This window comes from Drosophila innubila (genome assembly GCF_004354385.1).
Source record: "Drosophila innubila isolate TH190305 chromosome 3R unlocalized genomic scaffold, UK_Dinn_1.0 2_E_3R, whole genome shotgun sequence".
NCBI lineage: Eukaryota > Metazoa > Arthropoda > Insecta > Diptera > Drosophilidae > Drosophila > Drosophila innubila.
In genome coordinates, this window is record NW_022995380.1 from 20466517 (window position 1) to 20493070 (window position 26554).

Genomic DNA, 26554 nt, shown 5'->3' on the forward strand with positions numbered 1-26554 from the left:
ATTGAGCCCACAAATGGGCTTATCAAGTTCAATCTAAAATAGTTGACGTTACCGAACAATTTATTGAGTCCTTCGAATTGTCCACAGTCATAGAACTGTGAGGAACCTAAGGAAACCGCTTCGAGAGTCCTTCCGACCCAAAGCCAAAACAAATAATATACAAAAGTCAAGAAAATCTCTAACAAGTGTCAACAACCAAGCAAAGAGAGCATGGGAGAGGAAGATTAAGAGAGAAAGCTTTTAGTGGGTGTTGAGAGAGTGCTTTTGTGAGGAGAGAGCCTGAGCCAAAGCTTTTGGGCCGCTATCGAGGCAAATTGAAGGCACGCTCAGAAAACTGTTTTAGTCGACGTTGAGATTCCTGGCCAGAAACGACCGAATGCATTAATTGGACTCCGTCGGGCGCTAAAAAAGAAAAACGCTGGAAAAACGCCAGCAGCTCTAGCAAACAAAACAAAAAAAATTTAGTTTTTCCTCAGCCTAGGAAAACTAGTGAAAAGGCAAGTTTAAGTGGCAGTTGCGGGAACAAAAACACCCGAAAACCTAAAAAAAACCCATGCCCTAATATTAGTCTTGCCCCCGTGGGTGTGTGTGTGTGTGTCAGTGTGTGTATCTATGTGCGTGTGCGTTTTGTGTATCCGCTCAGTGTTCAGTTTTTGAGTTGCTCCAAATTATATAGAACAACAACAAAATTGATGTTCATATATGTAATTGAATTAAAGAAAGGGCTCAGCCCTTATTTTTTTTTAATTTTATATAAGGCAAATAAGAGAGCGGGGAGAGGAGAAAAGCGGAAAGAATTGCGTAAAGTTTCAAGCCCCTCACAAATGCCATTAAGTGCTTAAGTAAATTATATAAAATCATTTAACGCAACGACGAGCATTCATAACAAAAATGCAAGCGCACAAATGACATAGAAAAAGTTAAAATTTTATAACCTCCTCCCTTTTCTTTTCCTTGCCCTTGCCATGTGCTGCTGTCGTTTGTGTGTACATAAGAAAAATGGAAATTGGCAAGTACGAGTCGAGGTACTTACCCTATCCTATTATGCTCCTAACAGATACATAGATGCCAAGCAGGCTGTGTGTCCTAAATTCGTACATCTTTAGAAGCTGCAGACGGCTGTCTATCTCAAGTAAAAGTAAAGTAAAGAAAAACTCGACTCGAGCAATGACAAGCCATTTATCTGTTCCCCACCACTCCATAGTAAGCCAACTATCTGCACGGCAAAATTGAAACATCTTGGCGGGCAACATTTTGAAGTGCCCCATTTTAACCACCCACTAAACCAGTCTTGTTGTTGTTGTTGTTGTTGTTGTTGCTGTCAGTTGCAGGTGTGTTTGTGAGTAACAATTTTTGGCGTCACTTTCGTTTTTCGCTGTTTTGTGGTCGTGCCCTCGCTCAAGCGTTGTGCTTGACCATAACCACTAAAGCTGTCACATTGCGTATACGCCGTGTATGCCGTGAGTTGTCCTCGACCGTTTGCTGCTGCTTCCATTTATTTATTTTTTATTTTTGCGAGCACCCACGCGACTCAACAAGAGCGCAAGCTCTCTCTTGAATTGGACACACTCTCTCTCTCTCTCAGCTGTTTGGTTTTTGTTTTGTTTTGAATCGCATTTACATTGCCCGTAAACAACCTCAATCACCCACCCACCCAATTCTCCTCTGCCGCCTGTTTGTCTATGCTCCCCCTTTTCGTTTATCAGTCTCTACATTTATGCACGTTTTTCTGCGCTTTTCTTTCTTGTTTGGCAATTTAAATTTTATTGTCATTTTAATGCAGCGCCAAAGCAGAGCAAAGTAAACAATCTGCGATGGCAATGTGCTGGCATCTTGTGCTTTTCCATAAAGCAATTTGGCGCCTAAATGTGAGCACCATAATTGTGATTATGGGAGTATGAGTACGAGTACTCCTTGTTCTTCTTGTTGTTTGCACATTAGTATTTGGAAGCTTTGTGCTGGAAACTTAACTCAAAAAGAGGTAATATCAATCGAGACCAGTGGTGTCCGAAATGGACTTTAAGATACTTTTCCGTATCCTAGATACACTTTGATAGGGATACGTTATTATTTAAGTTTCCATATACTTGAATGGTAGCCCAAATAAATGTTATTACTTTAGATTAATCCCAGTTTAGTTTACTTTCTGTATAATCGCAGATCAGTGGTCATAGATAACCTTGACAATTTTCTGAAAATAATTTTGGCTTACTCAACATTCAGTATCAAATATAAATAAAAAATTTTTCCTGCTATCGATATACATTTATAACGTGATTCCTTTAATAAATACTGATACTTTTCTTAAATTAACCCCAGTTAGTTAGCTATTCCAAGAAGCGAACGTTTTCCCAGCTTTCGTGGGTGACTTGGATAATTCTAGTCCTTCCACCTTTTTTAAGAACTCTCTAAAATATACCCCAAATTTAGTTTAATTTAACCAAAACCAATCAAAGCATTATTATTTCTGCTATAGATAGACTTCCATTCAGTTTAAGAATTTAATAAAATAAATTATTTGATAATTCAACAAAAGTTCTGAAAAATTAAATTTCTCACCAGAGCCTATAAGATTTACAAATCTACTTATTAACCTTATTAAAGTTAACTTTCCTAGAAATCATCAATACTCCCGATGATGCAGAGCATTCGCTGTTTAGCTTTGATTTCACCTGCTGCAAATCCATTATAATTTACCTCAAAACAAATTTTGCAAGGTTTGCGAATGGATTGGCAAACGGCCAAAAGGGGCGCCAGACTATTGTTCATAGTATTTCCGCTTCTCCCCCTGAGAAATGACAACATTCGTTTATTTAGTATTTTTTTATGGCACTGTTGATGTCGCCTGTCGGTTGTCGCTTGTCTGTTGTCAGAGTTTGCTTTCATAGTTACAGTTAAAGTTTTTCGGAAAATAAAACCTGGCAAAAAGCAGCTGCAATTTGCATATTTCTCACATTAGCTATTAATAGTATATAAACAATTTGCATTTTGCATGAGCACGAAGCGAAAGTAAAGTGAATTTTTGAGGCCTAACTGAATAATTAACACGACCAGCTGTTGCTGTTTTATTTACGAGGATCGGGTCCATTTTTTCGTACAATTAAAGAGTCAGTGTTGAGCCTAATGAAATCGAGATAGGGTCGCACATCGAGGAAGCTGGAGACAATTCTTTCCGCCTTTTGCATGCGCTTCGAGTCCATTAAGAGGCCAACTAAATAGAAATTCTGTGCTACATTCGATTCCACTTGAATGCCCACCAACGGAGCACCTTGATAATAGGTCTTTATGCGATCCTGATAGCCACACACGGTGGTGCTGCTGGTAATCAATGAACTGTGCTCCTTCTGGCAATAGGAACGACTGATGGTGTTCACCCATGTCTTGTGCTTCAGCGAATCCTTGATGGGCAGTCCGGCGACAACGAACATTTGTCCCACCAGCGTCTCCTTGGTCAGCGAAGGAGGCGGCATACAAATTGGCATCACTGTTGGCGTCAACTTGGCATCTCTCTGTAGTGTGAGCACGGCCAGACTGTGCTTAAGAGTCAGGGGATCATATTCGGGATGTACTGCAATCTCGGCCAGCGGTATGTCCTGGGCCGGCAGCACACAGTATCCATCCTTGTCGCAGCTAACCTCATGTGCATTAGAGCTCTTGTTCCACACACCCAACTGGACGGAGAATGCATCCGCCTGCCCATCGTACTGCACAAAACAGTGGGCAGGAGCGAGCACATTGCGCTTAGAAATCAGGACACCCAAACAGCCATCATTGGGTAACTTGGCCTCATGTCCTAACGGAGTTTTCACTCAATTATTATCCTCACACTTATCTACACGTATAGTTAAAGTTATTTACCATTTTCATAGGTTATCCGCGCCAGCCATTGATGCTCTGTTGGCACCGCAAATTCGTTCTGTTTGAGCAGCTGCTCCTCATTGAAATAACCACATTTCGCCTCCTGTAAACTCTCCGAATGCACAAGGGAAGCTCCCAGAATTCCACAAAACAAACCGAGTAATAGTTGCATTCGTAAGCTCGTCTGAAAGTCAACTAAACTGGAAATTAATCAACGACATTGGTGCATGTAAGGCGATTCAAGTAAATTGATTTCCGAGGGCTGTTCGATAACTTATTGAAAGTCGCTTCGATAAGCAGAGAGAACTGTCAAATCAGATAATATACGAAGTTATTAAAAGGCCTTAAATTTTGCTTATTTTTGGGGTAGTTCTTGGCAAACTTTCTCATAAATTTGTTATAATGTTATTTAACAGCTGTTAACTTAATGATAACAGCATCACTTTAACATTTGCTCTGTAAGAAATTTTTACTAAATATCGTGTAAAATTTAATTAGTCTCTTCAAAAGGACGTCAATTAAAAATAATATAATAATTTAATATAAATTTACATTCGAAAGATAAAAAAAAGATTCACTTACTTTAACGACAACCACAACAATTCTAACTCCTCATATTAAATGACAGCGTTCCGTTGAAATCACAGCTTATGATTAAAGCATTAAGAAAAACTTGTTCTCAATGCGGTACTGTGAACAATTCTGATCACGATATACCTACAATATAATTAAACAAAACAACAACAAACCATTAAAAGAAAAAGATTGTTTATTTAAATAGAAAGTGATTACATAAGATTATATACTAAGAGCGGGTATTCTCCAGCAACCAGCTACGCCAGGGACCCACATCTTGGAACCCAAGAACCGTTGTCTGACCCACGATAACAACTTCGGAGAGCAAACCGACGAGATAAAAACTCTTTGGTACTTCATTCGCAATGTTGAGACCCATCAAGGCAGCGCCTTCATAGAACTTGGTACGTTTCACGGGATAACCGCAGAATTGATTCTCCGGACGGGGCTTCGATGCGGAACTGAGCGATGTACAGTATTCCCTCGTTAAGGTAAACGCAAGGCCTTTGCCTTTGATGTAGTTGCTGTGCTCGAAACCGCCGAAATGAAAATTGCGACCAATCAGGGATTTAAGTGGGGAAATGGGTTCCAAGCACAATGGTTGCATGTAAGTTGACCATTTAATTTGCTCCGTGAGCCGTAAAAGAGCCAAATCATTGTCGCCCGTATCCTTGTCCGCCTGTGGATGCACTATGATCTCTGACACACTGTGTTGCACCGGACCCGGCACACAAAATCCCTTTACATTGCAAATATATTCCTCGTCGGATGTGTGTGTCTCATTCCAGATGCCCAGTCTCACAGCTGCCGTCTCTGGTCGATTGTTAAAGCGTCGCACACAAGATGCTGTCGTCAACACATAAAACTTGGCCAGAATGACCACGCTGCATCCGGTGTTCTCAAATGAAGCACCTGAAAAGTACTCACATTATTTTTAAACTTCAAATATTTTCACTTGAGTTGACCTACCCATAAGTTGATATAAGATGCCCATCCAGGGATACTCGGCAGGCTCCGTTGAGGTCTCTGTGTTAAAGAGCAAACGCTCGTCCAGGCTGCCACATTTCTGCTCCTCCCCCGCAGTAACTTTAAAAGAGAAAATATCGATTTGAAATTGCACAAAATTGCTTTGTCTATTTAATTTTTAAATAGCAGTTGGCATTCACCGCTCAGCAAAGTACCGACGAGCAACACAACAAGTTTTCCCAGAATTCTCATATCTCGAAGTTGATTATCCGCATATATTTCTGTTCTATCTCGGTGCTCATAGCAAACTGGTAAGCAGCTTTAATCGAGCAACTAACGTGAGTGCTAACTGTTCATTAAAAGCAAGAGATTAATTTAAAACACTCTCAATCACTGCAGTTTCTCATGGTTGTCAACGCCGCGTATACGTAATGCGCTTTTAAGCGCTCTTGTAAATTTTGAAAAAGAAAACATTTTATATCGATTTTTGTTTAAATTACTCATTAAAAAAGTTAATTTTTGAACATTTTTAAAATTATTATCATATTAAAACTATATTTAGCATAATTGGGGTCAAAAATACGTTAAAATCAAACAAATTATATTTTATTTATTTTATTGCATTTTTTAAAGTAAAACCTTTTTAACTGAAATAATGTTTTCCAGTATAAAAACTGAAATCTCCTTAAATAATTGACTTAGTAAAAATATAGCTTTTATTTTGTTTTATTTTTGTCATATTTGCATGTATCAAAAAGTATTTTAATATTATAATATTATAATTATTTATTTTATCTTATCAAATACAAGTATTTTTAAGTGTCAATATTGTCTTCTTTGATTGAATGAATGATTACATTAATATTAAAATCAATATTTAAAATTACTTCCATTTTCCGCATTGTAAAAATTGATTAATGTTAAATTGATCATCAATTTGTCAGTTTATATTATTATGCTCATACGATTACATCATAAAAAACATCTTCGTTTTATTAAGCAACATTAAAGTCTTTTTCAATGCGTAACACCATAATTCAAGGTTATTACCAATCAATACAATTTATAAAAGCCTATATTTAAAATTTCATCAAATTGCCACATGCTGTGCAAAAATCCAGGCCATTATATTAGATTAATGGATGGAACGCGAGCGATTATAAAGCTATTAAAGTACATCAATATCTGGCAAATACTAGTTAAGTTATGTATTTGCGTAGGACATGCTCTCAATATTTAATGTTTCAATTAGAATGTCATTATCGGAGACAAGCTGAATGCCCAATGGGGCGGCTCAAAAGACAATTTGAAGGACGCATGAACAATTTGGATGGCCTTCAAGTGGGTGGCGGGGCGGTCAGACGAAACAGGAAAGGTCATAGAGCATGAGGTAGTGGGGTCATATTTAATGCTGCACTAAAAGTTGAACAAATTGCCCCACTTGCTGTGGAAGTGGCAGCAACAACTGACTGTTTATTGTCCACTCAGACGGCGTTGACTTTCGCTCAACTTGACCTGAACATCGCAGGCGCATTCATAATAATGCCCCATTGTTATGAGGCAGCCATCACACATACAAACACACACATACACACACACACACACAGGACGCATATATGCGGCAACTGTGCATTTGAAATCAATGTTATCCTTGCCGCGTCCAGTTGAGCATTTAACAAGGCTCCTTTGCCTTGAGGCTTGCGAATAACCAATAAACTGGCCCGAAACGCATATGCAAATTACACGAATTTTTACTTCGGGTGTGCGTGATTTGGGTGTATGGATTCGCCCTTTGCTTGTTACAATCCTTTGCCATTGCCTGCAACTTGGCCATCAAGAAAACAACTCAGTCTTGGCCAGTTCTCCTTGCGTGTACTTCTTCGCCTAATCGCGGGTAACACGTGAGCCTTACGCTTCTCAGAAATAAGAGTCAGAAGTAGACGAAGTCTGGAATGTAAATTCAAATTGTTATATTATTTCCATTGAAAAGAAGCATAACTGAGTGCAAGTCTATGGAACAGACAGAAGAAGATCTCGTCCCATAATATATATATTTACTTATACAGTTTGTCAATTATTTGTATTGGAAAAATAACAAAATTCATACATTTAATTTTACAAAATAAAATTTGTTTCCTAATTACGACAGTTGTTTCTGATTCTTAAAATACGTTTACTTAACTATTGGATTTAACTATTCTTAATAGTAATAATTAATATGTAAATTGTTAATTTTATCAAAATAATAGGACGATATAAAAAATCAAGATATATATGTATTTATTTTATATTCGATACAGCCATGTCCGTATTCATATTCGTCTGACAGTTTTTTTTTTTCATTCTTCTCTCTTTTAATCCGCAAGCCAGCAAAAACGAAATTTAAAGAGAAATTTTTGATTAAATTTTATTTTTTCTTTTAAATATTATTTACTGCTTTGGCTGACGTTAAATAAATATTATTAATGTTCCAATAATTTAGAAATTTTCATTCAAAATTAAGAATTTTCCATCGACAAAAAAAATAAATACTTACATATTATGCATTTTTAAATAGCCGCAATATTTGAAATTTCGACTAAAAAATTGTAATACAATTTTACAGACCCTTTAGCAAATATTATTTTAAGATTTTTAAAGACTTTACAAATTTAAGATATATTAACACAAAATTTATATTAAAAATAAATTATTCCAAGCATTGAACCAAAACTACTTTTAAGTTTTGAAGATTTCAAGTCTTGCTGTTAATATGTGTTAAGTTATATAAGCGTTGGGTATTACGGAGTCAAGTATTCTTAATTGTTACTCCTGCCCTTTAAAAGGATATGCTTAATGGTTGTGCTAATTTCTTATCCTTAATTACAGCAAAGGGACACTATGAACGTCAGCGGCGATTGGCAATGATAGCATGACGCGTGACGGCGAAATTCCAGCCATCTTCAATCCGAAACGCGTGCGCACTCCCGCCGTGGTGGTCACCGGCGATTCCTCGTCGAATGGGCACTACAATAGCAACAACAGTGGAGGAGGAGTTGGTGGTGGGGTCAATGGGGCTGGCGTTATTCCCAGCAGCAGCAGCGTGGGCGGTGTCGGAGTTGGAGTCGGAGTCGGTGTCGGCAGTTGTGGCTTTAGTAATGTGCTCACCTCAAGCAATCCGCAAATAACCCACCAAGATTCGATATCATCGAGCCAACAGGATCCCAATGAGGTCATTACCATACAGGCGGACACGCCCACAGGCACACACGGGTCCCAGCATAATTTCGGAGGCGACAACAGCGATGCACAGACTGGACAACATGCCCTCGATCATCAGGGCAATGGACAAGGACAAGCACATGTCGAGGATGGCGAAGTGCGTTTCCGTAAGCTCAAGGCCTGCCAAGAGTCCTGCTTCTCCGAACTGGCCAAGAAGGTGAGTTTAGTCACTGAAATACTTCAGATATTGTCAATAACTCAACTATGCCAACTCCTCACAGATGTATTTTGGCGTCTGCGTTACGATTTTGGTGACTGCCTCGTGGGTGGGTGCGACGCACTGCATCAAGTATATGTATCTATATAGAGCGCCATATGACGATGAGCTGGACGATGATCTCGATACGTCGTCCAGTCGGGCTGAGCTCAGCACTGAATTGGAGGACATACTGGCCATAAGCGATTCATCGCTGCATCATGTCGAGGACGCCACCGAGATGTTCAACATACCACCGCGACAGCCCGTCTACTTTAGTGCCCCATTCTTTGCTGCCTGGTTCTTTACCAACTTCTCGCTACTCTTCTTTCCCATCTATATACTGGGCCTGATATCGGCCCGCAAATGCGATAAGCTCAGCGAGATTCTGGCCGATGTTTTGCGTGGATTTCGAGAGCGTGGTTTCACTATAGGTAAGCAAGATAAAATGTGGAAAAGAGAGACAGAGAGATAGATTGAGAGAGAGTGTTATGCAGAGAGATGGCGGCGAAAAAGGAGAGAGAATAAAAGTGGGAGAGAAAAAGAGAGGTAGATAGTAAAGATTATTATTTAAAGCTTAAAAATCTAGAATAATTCGGATAAGTGGGAAATTCTCAGATATACTATTTTCAATGAGTTAAACTTTTATTTAAATTAGTTTTAATTCTTATCTTTTATCGAACTAAGAAAAAAAGGTAAAGCTTAAATTTGGTATTAAGAAAACTTATAATATTTTATTCTATTAGTTATATTTTATGATTCGATCGGTGGCTAATAAACTTACTGGATAGTTCTTTATTTTAATTTTCCTAATTTTTCAGAACACTCAACTTTGCCATTTAAATTCATTTAATTTGAAATCATATAAAATTGGAAATAATGAATTTAAATGAAAAATTAAAAAATTTGCTAAATAAAAAATGTATTTTATTTACAGGTCGTTTCCTTAATCGCTGCCTATCCTTTTGTATCCTGTGGCTGGTGACCACCTATCTGTACACGTTGTCGCTGCACGTTCTTTTTGCCACGGATGCATTGGCATTATTTGCCACAAATGTTGCCTGCGTCTATTTACTCTCCTGGGTCATTCTGCACGAGCAATTTGTGGGAGTTAGGGTGAGTAAAGATGAACCATATCACACAAGCCATAGGGTTAATTAAACTACTTATATCTGCCACAGATTGTGGCCGTTATCCTGTGTGACACGGGCATCGCGCTCTTAGCCTATATGGATGGCATTACGGAAAGTCGCACATTGGGTGGCGTTGTATTGGCCACGTTAGCTGCTGCCGGCTATGCCGTGTTTAGGGTAAGAGAGAGGCTCCACCTGTCAAACCAGTTTCGTTTCCTTTCGTTTCGTTTCATATCTTGGCATGTTATGCTCATGTTCGTGCTCCTTTCTAGGTTATGTTCCGCAAGGTGATGGGCGATCCGCCTGTGGGCCAAATCGCGTTCACATTCACCGCACTTGGCCTGCTCAATGCCCTGCTGCTGTGGCCCGTTGTGTTGGCCCTTTACCTGACGGGTGCCGAGAATCTGACGTCGGAAAGCATACCATGGAACATATTGTTGGCAGCAAGCGTGCTTCTTCTGGGTAGGACCAAACAACAACAATTCCCCCAGCTACAGCTACAACAATTGTTGCTGTTGTTTTGGGTTATAAACTTTTATCGTTGTAATTAATTTTCATTGCAGTTTTCCACGTTCTGATGCAGTTCAGCGCCGCTGTTACCTACAACATGTTTGTGACATTGGGTTTGATAACCGCTGTGCCCGTTTCTGGTGGTACGTACTACAACCTCTCGAAACTCAAGACCCTACCTTACCCCCCAGCGGGTCTGCAATCACAATTACTGGGGGATTTCGTGACTATATATTATTTTAAATTGCAATATAAATTGTCGGCACATGTGCATATCGTATGTATATACTATAATTATGGGTCACGATGATTGACTCTAGATTTCCCGATCTGTACATATCTAGATAGTATATTAAGTAGCCATTTCTGACAGATCTTCTCTGCCACTTTTACTGCAATCTAATACACACTACGAATTTCTTCAATTCCACATTTATTTTTACAATAAAACAACACCATTAACAACAATCATCACAGCACTCGATGTCATACTGTACAGTGCGACATTTGCGGGCATGAAACTGGCCGGGGTCATTCTAATTGCCATTGGGTTTTTCCTCGTTATGTTCCCCGAAAACTGGCCCGATTATATAACACGTCTGCTACGGTAAGTGCTCAGCTAATTTCAATTTTCTTTTATTTCTACATATATTTTTTTATAACATTAATAATGCTAACGAGTTCTTATATTATGCTAATTTATTTAGTGAGTAAAACTTGTGCGTGTTTTCAATAATTTTACGATATTTTCGATATTATCATTTAAGTTTTTTGCTACTTTTTTTTGGTATTTTGTTATTGCAACTCTATTTTCAAAATACTTTGTGTTTTATTTGTACGTAATTAAAATTTTCTAACATTAACATGAACTTAAACAAACGCTAAACAAATTAATGAAAATTATGAATATATATTGCTAATATACATATTTATCATAACATAAAAATATATATTTAATTCTATATAAACAAACATCTTGCAGAAAGAGCGTTCGTGCCATACTCCGTTACCAATGTTGTTGTGAATTAGCCGAAATTCGCTATGCTCATTCGGTAGGCCAAAACCAATTCCCCCCCAAAAAAAAAACAAACAAAAAAACAGAAATTAAATTAGTTAATTATTATATATAGCATATTTAAATACATTAATGTTGACATCATAAGATAGTAAATTCCAAAAACCTTTTTATGAGATTTTTTACCAGAAACTTGACCAGATTTTTTACTGACTGAATACAACAAGCTCTCAATATATACAAATACTATTTACTCGTTTCTGTACATTATAGTTAAACAAACAAAAACATATGTGATAATACCAACAAAAAAAAAACACCCTGGCTTCCAAACTTTGCGCTCACCCTTTTGAAAAATCTATATACTCTATATCTACATACATACTATAACTCTAACTTTAGTTACCCAACTGTATACACCATAATACTTACTTATGCCTTGTTACATGACACTCGATAAGTACATATATGTTATAACATTAACTACTTCAGGCTGTTGTTGTTCAGTTGGCCAATAAACCCCATCTTGTTGTTTATTTCCTAATGTGTTTTTTGACGCTATTGTTTAATTGTTGTTGACACTTTTGATAATAATCATAATATCGTTTCGTTATGGCAGATCTCGAAGGATCTCAATATATAAACAGTACCACCTTTGTATAAATTATATATTTGTATATGGATGTTGTTCTCCCGGAATATGGATCCTGCTAAGGATTCGATTTACTTATGTAGTTCTTACACCTCAAAACATGACACACACCACAACAATCCACAACACACAACTGAACTGTGTAGCTTGACTTTCGCTGGTGTTGCGATATTTTATTTACATATTCAAAAATATTTTATAGACCTGTAAAGACCCCAAACTACAGCGTTTGAAGAAATGGTTGCTCGGGGTTCCAGGCTCGTTCCCTGTTTTATTTATGTTTATTTTTTGGCTGCTTGTTGTGCGATCTGTTGACATTACACGCCGCTTTGTGTAATTCTTACCAAATGTATAGTTACCCTCAGTTATTTCGTTCTTTGTTTAACGTTTCACCAATGGATTGAAATTAAACAAATGCTGTAAATACATAATTATAGTTATTTAATTTCAGTTTTATGTATCTTACTTCAATACCATTTATTATATGCACTTGTTAAGCAGGGCAAAAATAGAAGTCCAGATATCGTAGCATGACCGACTCAGAGTCCCTCGTTGTTCATATATAGTATAAGGTTACTTATCATTATCATACTGAAGATACATTTTTACCTGTGAAAAGCAATTAAGAATGCGACTTATATAGTGTATGTGTGCGTACGTGTATGGTATGGTTACGGGAGCACAGCAATAATTAAGTACATACATATTAAAAATAAATACCCTTATAAATAAAATCAATTAATATTGAAATAACAAACCGTATAAAGTGTTAAATTATTGGCATGTTCGTACAAACTTATTTGTTATTCCAATTTCCAATTGGCCACATTTTCCTTTTTCAAAACTTCGTCTTTACTTCAGTTTCTCTATGATTTATCCATCTATATCCTGTGTATTCTTCTGTCTCTAACTTCAAGCAACTAACTATAACTATACTCTACTCTATTGCTATATACTATACTCATTTCTTAAATAAAAAATGGTGTCGACATTTCTCAATTGTATTTGCAGAAGCATCATAATGCTGGGTCACAATGCGAGGTGAGTTTCGTGAGTTCGTGCAATGCCGCTGGCAAACAAAAAGAAAACCTTTAAACTTAAGCATTAACTAAACGATGCTCAAAACCAAAGAGACAAGTTTTCTGTTATTAAACGCCATATAGGTAAACCATACTCAAAACTCGAAACTTTACCAAGATAATTACCTAATTATTTGTTTTAATGATTTCATTTGATTGAAGTTTTTATCTTTCGGGTTTGTTTTTGTAATGGGCAGACATTTACATATAAAATCTAGAGGGGATATCCTATTTAACATACACAAGTATGTCATGATAAGTATTTTTTAAAATATTAATTAGTTAACTGCTTTAAATAGGGATTCAAGTTGATTTCTTTTATTCCATCTTCTTTCAATTATTGCATCGAATCTTTTTTGATTTCAGTTCCTGCAGAATAAGTAAAAATTCGATTATTTATTGCTATTCTATTAAGATACTTCTTAGATAGTTTGCGTAGTTTTGAGACAATCTTTAGTACTCGTAGCTTAGGTACAACGTACTTTCTTTCTTCTTTTTTCAAAATGTAAGGTAAGTTCTCTTTAGGGTTCTCGAACCCCAGTGCTCCATAACAAAAGCACGCAATATTCTAACTAAAAGATCAGTCACAGCACCCAAAAAAAAAAAATCACATTTTGTGTGTCATTTAAAATGACAAAGCACAGAAACTAAAGCAAATGGTTGCGCATATTATCTGTTTTCATAAACTCACCACTAAATTTTTTAAAGTATGTTTGATTGAAGCAAATTAAAACATAAAAATTCTCATTTATTTTCGAAAAAAAAATAAAATAAATATATAATTTTAGAATGATCAGCTCTCCAGTAGTAAAAACTTTTCTGATTTGTATATAGAAAACACTGCTAATCTGTACTATTGCTTCTTTCTTCTTGTTTTTCTTCTTCACCTCTACCACGATCCGTCTCTCTACGACTGTCTCCCCTCTCTTTCTCTCTGTTTCTCTCTCTCTCTCTCTCTCTGTAATTACACGAACACCTACAAAATACACACAACGTATAAACATGGCTAAAATCAACTAAAAATTAATTCTAAATATTACAACATTTAACTGTCATTGTAAAATTCACAAAAAAAAAAATCACATTAATATTAAAAATAAAAAACTACACCAAGTAGCGGTAGGCCAGCGCTTTGTAAACGAGATGCTGCAGTCACAGGACCGTCCACGAGATACGCGCAACGGCACATCACGCGTTCCTTCTCGCACCACATAAGCTAAAAGTTGGACAAATCACAGATATATAATACTTGTGTACAGAAAACAAGACAACAACCAGAAAAACATATATTTTGTAAATGATTTTCCCAAAAACCAAAAAAAAGTAACTAAGAAAAGACCACAACACCTAAAATGAGTCCTTTTGGGGTAAGTACCTAAAACATTAATGCTTTTGCCTGTAATTTCATAAATCAGTAAGGTACAGTTTCCACAACAATACAACTAGTTTTAGTTGATACCAAATGCAGTGATATATTAGTTATATAACTAAAGCTATTGCTCGAATCCGTTTAAGTTGTTAAATATTATCCTAATTTGTTTTCCTTTATATCCTTTTCAAATTATATGTTGTTCTCTCTTTCTCTCTCTCTCTCTCTTTCTCCCGTTCTCTTTGTGTTGATTTTTTTTATTCACAGATCGCAGCATATTTATGCGTCCCATTATAAACATAAACGAAAATATTATGCTGTCAATACGAACTCATATGTTGTTTGAGCCAAGCGCATGATAAAAATCCCGATCCTAAAAACAGCAACATTTTTGTAGCGAGCGTGTGTGGCTTTAGGCGAATTTTTGTTAAGCCCCACGGCCCACGAAATGATTTTTTATAAATGTCGTAAAACTGTTGAACAATAACAATTTTATACCATAACAAAAAACAAAGACACTTAGTAAAAAGTACAATAATATTTCAAATTGAGATACGAACGAAACGGTGAGCGTTTTTTTACATTTGTTTCTAAAAACTTAGTTTACCAAACTTCACTAGCTGCCCTCGTACTATATAATATCTACATTATCTATCTATAATAATCTTATAATCATAATTTGTTCAATATTTGCTTAGTAACATTGTAAATAGCTGCACTATTGCTTATATTGTTTATTAAAGTATTTAGCTTTCTGGAATCTCTATGTGGCACAGCCTCTGCTTAAATCCACAAATTCCCTTAAAACAATACTCACACACAGACACACGAACACAGACACAATCATATATTTTGTAAATATTAAAAAATAAAATAAAATAATATGCGACAAACTTAAGAAACATCAGTAAAAAATCAGTAAAAATTCTAGCTAACAATTTTAGACGCCTACAATCTTAGTGTCAACTAGTTAGACTATGTAAATGCAGTGCTGATCAATGAAACAACTATACTATCGGCATTACTATCATTAAAGTAAGAGATACCAATTTATCTGATCGCCATTTTAAGGCTTTAAAATATTTGAAATTTATAGTTTTTAAAATTACTTATAAGCTAATATTCAAGATAGTCCTATCAATAGCTCTCAAGATCAGTTGATCCGCATTGTACATATATACGAAATCCAATAATTTAAAGCCAACTTCAATGGAAAATTATAAGCAAATTCGTATTACATGTGTACATATTAATAGAGCATTAGAATTGAACACAAAATGCCTAGAAAATTAAAAAAAAATTCAATGCTGTAGATGTATCTATAATTGTGCGCTGGCTAACATCTAAAATTTTCTTTATCTTAACATACAAACATCAAAATCAACATCATTGATTGAACAATACATAGATGGGGTCGCGGCCCTCGGAGCGGTACTTCAACAGGTCAGCATCCCACCATTATCGACTATCGGACGGGATACATAAGGTCCCATCTTCGTTCACCCTCTGGCCGTGTGAGATGACTGATCTATCGCCAACTACAACTGGGTTTCTGCATGGCACCACCAACGCACACCACCACCACCAGCAGCTTTACCAACAACAGCACCACAATCGTCACCACAATCACCACCAGCAACAACAACAAAATTTGCAACGTCAACATTCGCACACATCACTCACAATGATCCACCGGCAGAGCAGCAGCCACAGTGTCCATGGCAGTCGACGTGGCAGCGGTGGCATTCGTGCCCCACCCACCGGCACCGGTCGCCTGTTCTCCTACTTTGGCAACGAGCACGAACACGAGCACGAGCGTAAGAAATCGGAAACATCGTTCTTCAACTTAGGATTCCGACGTAAATCCACAGTGGTTTACTACGCACCCACAGAGTAAATTCTAGATCATAGAGCAGTGTTAACCCAAGGAATGCACAGTGAAAGCTCTAAAACTTGCAGCCGAATTTCGCAATTTTACAATTTGAAAAGTTGTATGTTTTAAAATTTTTGTATGTAAAATTTTGTGGATATCTGCAATATTTCAAATTTAATAATTTTAAAAATTTAAAATTCAGTTGGAGCCAAACATTGAAATAGTTTTATACTCAAATATGCAACTCTACTGTTCCACTGTTAACGTCGAATGAGCTTTTTCATTTAAAAAGTTTTGTGTTTTGCGAAATTTGGGTAACAATGATCTAGAGATCAATAGTTCGAGTGGTGCAAATTTGGTCTTGCATATCAATTTACCTGCATAACGTATAAGCATTTTGCAAAAAACAATCAGGCACTTTAGATGTTATTGAACAATTATGGTTGGCAAGAAGTAAATAAGTTATATCATTATCGCATAGGTAATTTAATTATCGTTGTTGTTGTGAGAGTTTTATTGAAACACATGCAGTTAGAATTTTTGCTCAAATATTAAATAATTATACGCTACAAATACAGATACAGATACATATAGCTCATAGTCTACACAAATATAAAGTTTACTTAAAAAAATTAATAGAAATCATGAACCATGCCGAAGCCCAAGCACACTGAAACCAGAACCAGAAGCTATGATAGAGCCTTAATACAATTGAGCTCAAAAAAAAAAATTGACCCTGAAGTTAACTAAGCTACTTACTAATATACGAAATAATTTAGTTGAAATAATTAAACAAGAAAAAATTAAATTAAATATCGAAGCCAATTGTTTTTAGCAATTATATACATTTAAATTAAAAAAATAAATAATTAAACAATAATAATTATATTAATATAATATTTTAAAATAAACCCACACTGCGGCACATCTTTACAAGTATAGAAAATTAAAAAGAAAAAGTCATCGTTACCGAACTTGAAGAATTTAGTATAAGATCTTAAGAGATATTGTTCATAGGCATCACCTAAATTTTAGATACACCTAGAAAATATGATCCGTTTAATTGTAAGCTCATTTTTAGCTACTAGAGGCCACAAGAAAGATCCAAGATAAAGGAAAATGAATTAATTGTTTTGAACTTTGGCTTTTGTTAAATGTTAAATGTGTTATTTTATTTGAAAATGTGAAAAAGTAAAAAAGTAAAATAGCTAAATGTTGTGTATTATTGTTGACCGACTTGTTGTATTATTGAGTAACTGAATTATTGTACGATTAAATCCAAGCATTTTCATAAGCTATTCAATGACTGATACATTCACTCATTCGTGTTCGCATTTGGGCTTGAATTAAATCATACAATTTATCAGCTGAACTTGTATTAAATTGTGTAGCCACATCCAATAATTGATTTGTGATAGTTTTTAATGATGTTTGATAACCGAATTCCATGAAACTACCCACGCAATGCGGGCAGTGAATTTAGAAAACAAAAACACAAATAAAAGAACACTACAACAAACAAAGAGAATAATTTTGTTTAATTAATGTGGGTATCCAAACACTTCATCCATACCATTCATATATTACTTAATATCTTTCTTTAGCGCACATAATAGTTATGAGTTCCAAAAAAATCAAACAAAACCAATCTGGATAAATGGGAAAATTTCAGATATATTTCTTTGTTGAAGTAAAAATAAATGTTTTTATTTAAAATCAATAAATGATTGGAATTTATATATTATATTTTAAATGTTATAATCGTTACGATCTATTTTATGTATTTTCGTTGCGGAGCAAAGAGCAAAACAGACATCTTAAATGCCATGAAATAATTGTCAACATTGTGAAATATGTCAGCATAATATCCATTAAGATTCTTCAGTACAAAAACATCTCTCATTCAAATTGAAACCCTTCCAAAATTTGTTAAAATTCTAAAAGGATCAAAAATAAATCAAAGTTCGAATTAACGATTTATTCTTCATATTTCGCGGATAGCTTGGGCCGATCGCAACTAAATCGTATCAGTTCAGCCGTGCATACAACTACCGCGATATAAGAGAAACGTGGCGCCCGACGATAAACGGGCGGCAATAACATATTTGGTTATCAAAGTTCTTGTGTTTTGTTTGTCTTTTGTTTCCCAAAAAACTAATAACATTTACCTGGACGAACCTTGGGCACTCTTAAAAAACCATCATTTTATTGCGATCCCAATATGAATAAGTTTGGTGAGTTCAATATTATTTTACTATTGTTCGTTTAATGGAACGTTTATTGTTTACAAGTCAAATATATAAAAAAGATTCTTTTGATTCAAACGAGATTCAATCTTAACTCTATACATTATGCTATAAAAAAAGAGTGGTTACATATGTAAATATTCGAATGCATTCGCTCTGTCAAGGCACTTATTATAAAAATACATAATACAAAAGAGATAATGTTATTTGGACGGACTTACGATGTAGTCAATAGTTTTCCATATACATATTCAAAATAAGAATATTTGCATTTCTTTTCTAAGGCACAATTAACACTTTTGATATGGTGATTTGTTTCTGATTTTGTTTTCTTTTGTACTGTCCTACAAACTGATATGGAGTTTAGCTGCAAAAAGAGTAATATTAGAAATTAATATGAAAAATGAGAGAACCACTTGAACGTGTTCCCGCTGTGTCGGGTCCTAGTGAGACGAGTCTTCAGCCGGCAACGGCACAAATAGAAATGGAGGAGTTGCCCAAAACGCAGCGGTCGTCACTGCCCATTGCCCGTGATATGACTATGAAAAATGTGTGAAAATATTTTTTGTGTACATGTCCAAGACCAACGCTCTACCTCTACCTTTGACCATATCATTTTTTAATGAAAATCAGAATCCAAAAAAAAAGCTAGCAATTTTTTTTATGAGTTGCCCTGGCAGGAGACCAAGACCAAGTGGCTGATAAACTGGTTCCTGATGCGCATAGAAAAAGTTCTCAGGGTATATAGATAATAAAAATTCAAGCGCATATGATAATCAAGGCGCAGAGAAAAAAAAAAACGAAGAAAAAGAAAAACGGCGGCATATTTAATTCAGGCAAAAAAGCAACCAATGGACCATCGAACCCCGCAATGTAGACGATTTAATATAAGAAAAACACTAGGTCCGTGGCCACACGGCAGGCGTTGCTGCCCAGGCAGGAAAGGTGTGTGTTTGTGAGGCACAAACAACCCTCTTCTTGGAGGACGGGTGTAGGTACTACGGGGCCTAACTGGGTTTTGATGTTAACAGGTTTGCGATCTCTCAGCTCGCAGAGCACACACACAGCTGTGTGTCTTCACGGACATTAGCAAGGGCCACAGTCGAAAGCCGCAACAGCAACAACAACGACAGCGGCAGCAAAAGCGGCAACAGCGACGCTTCCGTAATCTGAGCACAGTAGGCGCGGCTGTTTGCGCTTTTCTGCTGCCGCTGCTGATGGCATTGCCGCTGCCGTTGCCGCTTTTGATAGAAATGACAAATAACCAGATTCATTGTAATAGATTATGTCTACAACTTAATCGCCTTGCAGATAAATGATGACAATGTTCAAAGACGCATATAGAATACTGAGTAGAGTGGACTTGGTTGGGCTTCTTTTTTTTTTTTTTTTTTTTTTTTTTTGGGCAGCAGCGCGTTTTGTTTTGGGTGTCAATTTTGTGTCTTTCAGTTTGCTGTTGCTTTGTCAGTTTTTTTTTTTTTTGTCTTATTTATCGAAAGTTTGGATTTGTGATCTTCGTATGGACGGAATTGTTAAGATATTTGGCTTGTGGAGCGCTTAACTAAATCTATAAAGCAGCGTGATTGTTAGGCCAAACAGTGAGATGACCAAACCCAGCGCTGATTGCAATCCCGATGCACCCGCCAAGCGGCATTTGAACATGTCATAGCGAGTCTCCTTATCGGCAACAATATTCTGATACTCAGCCTCGACCAGCTGGCCATCGTAGTAGGTGATAAGATCCTCAAATGGATATTCATAGCCTTGCAGACACTCGCATTTATAGCCGCCAGTTTCATAGCCACGTCCCATAATCGGCACACACTGCATAAATAAGCAAAATAATTAGTTGATTTTAATTAGTTAATTTAATTATAAGAAATACGTTATGTCATGTAATTGTAATTATAAAAAAAATATCAGACTTTAAATATTAATTGAAAAAAAATTACCTCATCTGAGTATTGAATATTTTTATAAAAATTTGAAGAAAATCAAGAAATACATGAAGAATTATAAGGAAAAATCTTTTTTATTGTTAATAGAATAAATTAATTGAGATTTTTAAGTCTGTTGTAGAGTTTTCTCTTCAATAAGTAATACATGTCATTTTTTTAATTAAAGATTTCTCATTTTTCTTTTAAATTAAAATTTGTCAATCTCGTAATTTAAAATTAAGCTATTCTAAGAATAACTGCAAAATTTATGAAATAAATAAAAGCAAAAAAAAATAATGTGAATTTTCTTGCTTGTCAAAACAATTACTTGACATACTGTATTATAATATACTCACGTATGAAGTCTTCTGATCGCACTTGTGCGTGTTCTTGAAGGCATTCGGCTCGTAATACCAGTCCGGGCACTGGTTAATATCCAGCTGGAGCATGTCCATGGATACAGCGACCACACCCCTGTGTAGAAGAAAACGAGAGAGTCAACAAATTAGTCAGTTTAATTGCTTTCATTTGCATGACAATTGCGCTTCAAAGAGTCACAAGTCATAAGTTGGGCCATGTCAACACTTGAAAATTAGACAATCAAATCATAGAAACTACAAACATAACATGTCATTTGCATGAGAATGGAAATGGGAATGGGAATAAGAATGGGAAATACAAATGGGACTGGCCTGGCCCTAAATAGGGGTGATCCAGGCCCGCGTCGGCAGCACGCAGACCAGATCAGAACCGGACCGGACCGGCCTGGCCCAACAGCCCCTACCCTAATAAAAAGGTATTATGGCATTTAACTCACTTGAATTCCAGTTTGACTTTGAGGCTGTCCCAGCCAAAGAAGGGCGCCGCATAGGTCACCAGCCACTTCTTCACATAACCATCGCAATCGAACTGTGGCTGTGTCCAGTAGCCATGCTTCATGTTTGCCGCACGATACGAGTTTGGATAATGCTCGTACTTTTGCTGGTATTCACCTGTCTCATTATGACGTATCTTGATTTTCAAGTAGAATGTCTCCAGATCATCAAAATTGGTATTCCAACGTTGCTTTAAGAACTTGAAGTACTTCTTTTCTGTATAGAGCTCGTGCGTTTTGTTGAGACGCGCCAGATCCTCCACCTTATATTTGCGTGTATTCAGCTCCGTTTTGTATGCATAGGGTGCAAAATAGGTGCGATTTGTGAACTTATTACGCTCCCAGAGCGTTGACGCTGACCAGACCTTGCTGTCGCCCATCATAATGGCCAGGGTCTCGCCAATCATTTGATCCTCGGTCAGCGGTTTGTCCGCCACACGTTTGCCCGAATAGACCTCATTGGGATCCGATATCTGAACATTATAAAAATGATTTGAATTAGACAATATATTTATTTATTTATTCCCCTTCGAAGGCTTACTAACAACTTGTGCAAATATCGAGTATATAACGCTAGAGGGAGGGTTAAAAGGAGTCCAGATGCTGCCACAACTGTGTGCGAGTGTGTGTGTGTGTGTGTGTGTCTGTTGTGTGTGTGGCATTTAATGAAGACGACGCGACGCCTTGTGGCGAACCCGTTTTTCGTGTCCAAACTAATGAATTTAGCATTTGGTAATGGTTTGACACTGAATATTTAATTCACGCCGCGACAACTGGCAACTGACCAAACAACAGAAATTCAGAAAATTCCGAATCTCTGCAAAACTGCAAAACTGAGAACTGGCATTGCAGGAAATTCGAGGAAGTTGAATTACGCGTGCAAAATTATAATTTACACTTGAGAAGTTTTCAAGAGGCGACGTCGAAGGCTCTTAATAGGTGTCGGGTTTATCAATTATTGCTCTTCATTTAGCGTGAAGCCGATGGGAAAAAAGAGTTCAGCTCTTACCTGTAAAAAGGCGCTAATAAAGTTGGCCAGACGCACGGCCATTTTGGCTTCGTTCTCAAACTGATCCTTGGCGCCAGAACTAACATCGCCGCGCAGTATCAAATCTTGTGGATGGAAGCTGCAAATATAAATCATAAATAATATGTTAAAACCCAGAATTTTTAATTACAAAATTTACTCACTTTTTGCATGTGCGATAGTTAACGCCGTGTATGTACTTCAAAACCTGATCAATATTCAAATGCTGGGCGTGCAGAGATCTGGAGCCTGTTGATATGTTGCGATAAACAGGATGCATATCCAAATACTTTTCGCGTATGTGATAAGGCGCCCGCTCCCATGTAATAGGCAGCTTTTGTATCCCTGCAGGGTATAAACATTTTTAATCATCAATAAGTGGCTCAAAGAATTATTTTTTTTAAGCTTAACCAATTTCTAAAAACTTATATTTGATGACAGTGATGAAGAAAAATTGACTTTTCCAATTTTGATGCAGCATCAAAAAAGAGGCCAAAACATGAAAAAATTAACATTCCGCAAGAAAATCGGTTAAAATTTGACAAAGTTATGGCAGTTTGAAGATTTCAAAATAGTGTCATATTATAAAAGTATGGAAAAAATGGACAGTGATGAAGAAAAATTGACTTTTCCAATTTTGATGCAGAATCAAAATAGAGGAAAAACCATGAAAAAATTTACATTCCGCAAGAAAATCGGTTAAAATTTGACAAAGTTATGGCAGTTTGAAGATTTCAAAATAGTGTCATATTATAAAAGTATGGAAAAAATGGACAGTAATGAAGAAAAATTGCCTTTTTTAATTTTGATGCAGAATCAAAATAGAGGCCAAAACATGAAAAAATTGACATTCCGCAAGGGAATCGGTTAAGATTTGACAAAGTTATGGCAGTTTGAAGATTTCAAAATAGTGTCATATTATAAAAGTATGGAAAAAATGGACAGTAATGAAGAAAAATTGACTTTTCCAATTTTGATGCAGAATCAAAATATAGGCCAAAACATGAAAAAATTGACATTCCGCAAGTGAATCGGTTAAGATTTGACAAAGTTATGGCAGTTTGAAGTTTTCGAAAAAGTGTCAAAGGAAAAGTATGGAAAAAATTAACATTAGTCGAAAAATAACAAATTTCCTAAGGGGTCTCATTAGAAAGATTTCGACTTACAGCCAATTTTGAGGCAATTATATTCGTTGTAATATTGCTCAGCTGAGGCACGTTCTACAATCTCGCCCAGATAGGGTCGTCGCACCACGTTGGGCAGTCGAAAGCCTGGCTTGCAACGGCACTGGTAACCACCACGTCGGAAGCCCCAGCCGTGCAACGGTTCGCACTCCGTTGTTTCCTTCTTGCAACGTGCAGTGTCCGCAAAGTGATTGGGACCCTTGTTACCCTCGCCCAAAGGACACTGATTGATGTCTATGCGCTCAAAGTCCATTTCCAGCACGGATACGGCAGTGTATCTATAAAGCAGTTTAAGGATTAGCAGAGGAATCATCATGGAAAGGTATCTTTATACTTGGGATATTCTATATGTCGGAACTGGGTGTGTCTGGGATAAATATCGGCAATTGGCACTACAGCTGCCACCAGCCACTTGTTGGAGCGTCCACAGTCGAAATAGGGGCGTGTCAACTTGATTGGTCCCGGATTCTCCTCAGAGCCCGGCGGACCGTGGAATGTATAGGTTTCATTTGTATTATTGGCATAGCGAATTTCCACTTGGTAGGTAATCTTTGTGTCATGTCGACCTGCCACGTTGTCCGGCAACCAGGCGCGATACCATTCATTGATCTTATACAAATCGTGGGTGTAATCCTTTGATATGGTGTCGGGATGATGAGCGCCCAAGTCTTGCACATCGAACGTGTTCCACGTGGAGATCTTTTGCAAATGTATGGGATCATTGAAATCATCCTGTCGGAAGGTGCGCGGCCCAAATCTTGGGAATGTCTTGTTGAAGAAGCCACGATACGATGACGAATACGAGCTGTTGGGCGAAAAGTATATGGCCGAGGCGTTGATGCTGGGATTGGCCGAAACATCCGCTACTGTGGACAGGAAATAATACATCATGCCTGGATCGTAGGTATCATTGATGGCCGGTCGTATGAAGCGCGATTGTAGAATGTAACTCCAGAAGAAGCTGCGACTCAGCGCCATATTCTGTAGATGCAGCAACGCCGTACGATTTGGAAACACGGGATTCACATTCACCTCCTTGATGTCCGGCTTGTGGGAGACCGCGTCCATTGGCATAAACAGATCTCCATGATGCTGTATGGGACAGTTGTCAGCGTTGACCTTATCAAACTGTATCTTGATCTCATCAAACGAATCTCGCGCTTGCCACTCATGCTGAGCGAACACGCCCACGACGAGAGCGAGCACAAAAAGCAGATAGCTGCGCCCCAAAATTGTTGAGGGTAGAAACAGAAACATGTTTCTTACTGTGCGTATTTATGAATGTATGCCGCCTGCCTGGGCAGCTTAACAAATTGTTTGCGACACTTTATTACTTTATAAAACCAAACTAAATAAATTAAGAATAAAACTCAAATGGACGCAGCCACACGCAACGCGATTAGTAATACAAATTAACGCTTGTGCACTTGTTGGAACTACGCCCTCAAAATCAACAGTGCTGCCAACTTGTTTTAATAGTTGCCAAAGGTTGCCCATTCAGTCAAACTATCCGATTTGGTTCGATTTTTCTTACCCAGAAAAATAGATAAATCTCAGTATAAAGGTACACGGAATAAATGTACCCTTTCTAAGTTTTCTTAATTTCTAAGCTAGAATTTTTTTTAATTTTTTACCGAGTTTCTGTTAGAATTTTGTCGATTTTTTGATATTTATTTTAAAATAAATTTTGTAACTTCTCTGGATGACGAAGCTTAAACCTTCATTGAAATGTTTAACTTCAAATTTTAAATTTTCATCAAATTTATTAATTTTTTTGTTGAGTTTTTTGCATTATTAAATATGCAATTTTTATCTATCGATATATCGATAACATAACAGAGTCGGAGCAGTAAAGTGTGACCGTTGCTGTTCGATAACATACTTGTGTATATCGATTAAGTGCACAGCTGGAACTAGTTTACAATTTAAAAGTAAGTTTAAAAATGCAACAACATTAATTGTATATTACTGTAACATATCTTAATGACATCCGTTATGCTTTAATTGGCAACCTATAAATAAACTAGTTTTCGCCCCAATTTAATTTTTGAACTCCCCCTTATTTATTTGCTTTTTTGTTTTTTTCCTTAAACTGTATGTTGTAAATTTAATATGTAGTTGCCGTGTGCAACTATGTATTTATAATAATTATGCACATATCGCAATATGCATTTGACACTAGATTTATTATAGCACCGCGTGTGCCAGAAATCGGAATCTCTTGCAGCGAATATTTTGGGCGGCTGCCAATTAAAAAGGCAATGGCCGCCCGCCCTATGGAAAACTTCATAGATCGGCATTGATAGTCGTTTGCATTATTCACTTTGCGATATATGAAACGTTATAAAACCGCAACGGGGTCATCAACAGATACAGTGGCTCTTAGTTTATTTAACACACTACCCTTACTTATTAGAAATTTAAAACAAGTTTATCAATTAATGGAAAGAAGATATACATTTTATTTAAGAGGCAGATTTTTAAATAAATATTTAAACTTGATCAAAGTTGTATTTTATTTGTATATATATTAAGCAATAAAAAGAACAGCAAAAAATATACATTGGGTCAAATAAGCTGTGACCCACTGTACATATTTGGTAAGTTCGACTGTTGTGAACCGCAACCATTTCCTGGCTCTCCTATCACTGTCAATCTGTTGTGGGATTGTTCTCCTTGTTGTTGTTATTGTTGTTGTCTTTGCTCCTCTTCCATTTTGTGTCGCCACCTGCGCTAAATGACACGAATTAGCGAATGAACGAGTCGCTGCAGTGACCCCTCCCTTTCTGTCACTTTCT

The 26554-nt window shown here is 36.7% G+C and overlaps 5 protein-coding genes across 8 annotated transcripts in view; 2 read left to right on the forward strand and 3 right to left on the reverse strand.

The window, feature by feature from the left end:
• Positions 1-2819: 2819 nt before the first annotated feature.
• LOC117790394 (CLIP domain-containing serine protease 2) lies at positions 2820-4041 on the reverse strand. Its single transcript, XM_034629831.1, has 2 exons — positions 3859-4041; positions 2820-3793 (listed from the first exon to the last, which is right to left on the reverse strand). Exons 1-2 carry the CDS (start codon positions 4028-4030, stop codon positions 3066-3068), a joined length of 900 nt encoding a protein of 299 aa, XP_034485722.1. The 5' UTR covers positions 4031-4041; the 3' UTR covers positions 2820-3065.
• Positions 4042-4609: 568 nt separating this feature from the next.
• Positions 4610-5702, reverse strand: LOC117790667 (phenoloxidase-activating factor 3). Of its 2 annotated transcripts, none has more exons than XM_034630171.1 (3): positions 5601-5702; positions 5404-5520; positions 4610-5346 (listed from the first exon to the last, which is right to left on the reverse strand). In XM_034630171.1, exons 1-3 carry the CDS (start codon positions 5650-5652, stop codon positions 4664-4666), a joined length of 852 nt encoding a protein of 283 aa, XP_034486062.1. In that variant the 5' UTR covers positions 5653-5702; the 3' UTR covers positions 4610-4663. The 2 variants fall into 2 exon arrangements, with proteins under 2 accessions (XP_034486062.1, XP_034486063.1); XM_034630172.1 differs by having other exon boundaries at positions 5616-5674.
• Positions 5703-8311: 2609 nt separating this feature from the next.
• On the forward strand, positions 8312-16641 carry LOC117792235 (solute carrier family 35 member F4). Of its 3 annotated transcripts, XM_034632288.1 has the most exons (10): positions 8312-8818; positions 8883-9291; positions 9795-9973; positions 10039-10167; positions 10263-10452; positions 10554-10643; positions 10978-11107; positions 11483-11552; positions 13179-13208; positions 16024-16641. In XM_034632288.1, exons 1-10 carry the CDS (start codon positions 8312-8314, stop codon positions 16510-16512), a joined length of 2223 nt encoding a protein of 740 aa, XP_034488179.1. In that variant the 3' UTR covers positions 16513-16641. The 3 variants fall into 3 exon arrangements, with proteins under 3 accessions (XP_034488179.1, XP_034488180.1, XP_034488182.1); XM_034632289.1 differs by lacking the exon at positions 13179-13208; XM_034632291.1 differs by lacking the exons at positions 11483-11552; positions 16024-16641 and adding an exon at positions 14364-14468.
• Positions 16642-18521: 1880 nt separating this feature from the next.
• LOC117790601 (heterogeneous nuclear ribonucleoprotein R) overlaps positions 18522-26554 on the forward strand; it is a 55358-nt gene continuing 47325 nt past the window's right edge. Inside the window, exon 1 of the mRNA XM_034630097.1 lies at positions 18522-18722. Within this exon, the coding sequence (XP_034485988.1) occupies positions 18710-18722 (13 nt within the window). The 5' untranslated portion in view covers positions 18522-18709. The remainder of the gene's footprint in view (positions 18723-26554) is intronic.
• On the reverse strand, positions 18735-25207 carry LOC117790597. Its single transcript, XM_034630084.1, has 7 exons — positions 24091-25207; positions 23739-24034; positions 22737-22917; positions 22555-22672; positions 21489-22018; positions 21028-21145; positions 18735-20558 (listed from the first exon to the last, which is right to left on the reverse strand). Exons 1-7 carry the CDS (start codon positions 25011-25013, stop codon positions 20292-20294), a joined length of 2433 nt encoding a protein of 810 aa, XP_034485975.1. The 5' UTR covers positions 25014-25207; the 3' UTR covers positions 18735-20291.

Coding starts and splice junctions, on each gene's coding strand:
- LOC117792235 (XM_034632288.1), top strand. CDS start 8,312: ATGACGCGTGACGGCGAAATTCCAGCCATCTTCAATCCGAAACGCGTG. Junction 8,819..8,882: donor TCTCCGAACTGGCCAAGAAG/GTGAGTTTAGTC, acceptor AACTCCTCACAG/ATGTATTTTGGCGTCTGCGT. Junction 9,974..10,038: donor AGCAATTTGTGGGAGTTAGG/GTGAGTAAAGAT, acceptor TATCTGCCACAG/ATTGTGGCCGTTATCCTGTG.
- LOC117790597 (XM_034630084.1), bottom strand. CDS start 25,013: ATGTTTCTGTTTCTACCCTCAACAATTTTGGGGCGCAGCTATCTGCTT. Junction 22,918..23,738: donor TAATTGCCTCAAAATTGGCT/GTAAGTCGAAAT, acceptor TATACCCTGCAG/GGATACAAAAGCTGCCTATT. Junction 22,019..22,554: donor TTATTAGCGCCTTTTTACAG/GTAAGAGCTGAA, acceptor TATAATGTTCAG/ATATCGGATCCCAATGAGGT.
- LOC117790667 (XM_034630171.1), bottom strand. CDS start 5,652: ATGAGAATTCTGGGAAAACTTGTTGTGTTGCTCGTCGGTACTTTGCTG. Junction 5,521..5,600: donor CGTCGGTACTTTGCTGAGCG/GTGAATGCCAAC, acceptor TCTCTTTTAAAG/TTACTGCGGGGGAGGAGCAG. Junction 5,347..5,403: donor CATCTTATATCAACTTATGG/GTAGGTCAACTC, acceptor AGTACTTTTCAG/GTGCTTCATTTGAGAACACC.
- LOC117790394 (XM_034629831.1), bottom strand. CDS start 4,030: ATGCAACTATTACTCGGTTTGTTTTGTGGAATTCTGGGAGCTTCCCTT. Junction 3,794..3,858: donor GCGGATAACCTATGAAAATG/GTAAATAACTTT, acceptor AAACTCCGTTAG/GACATGAGGCCAAGTTACCC.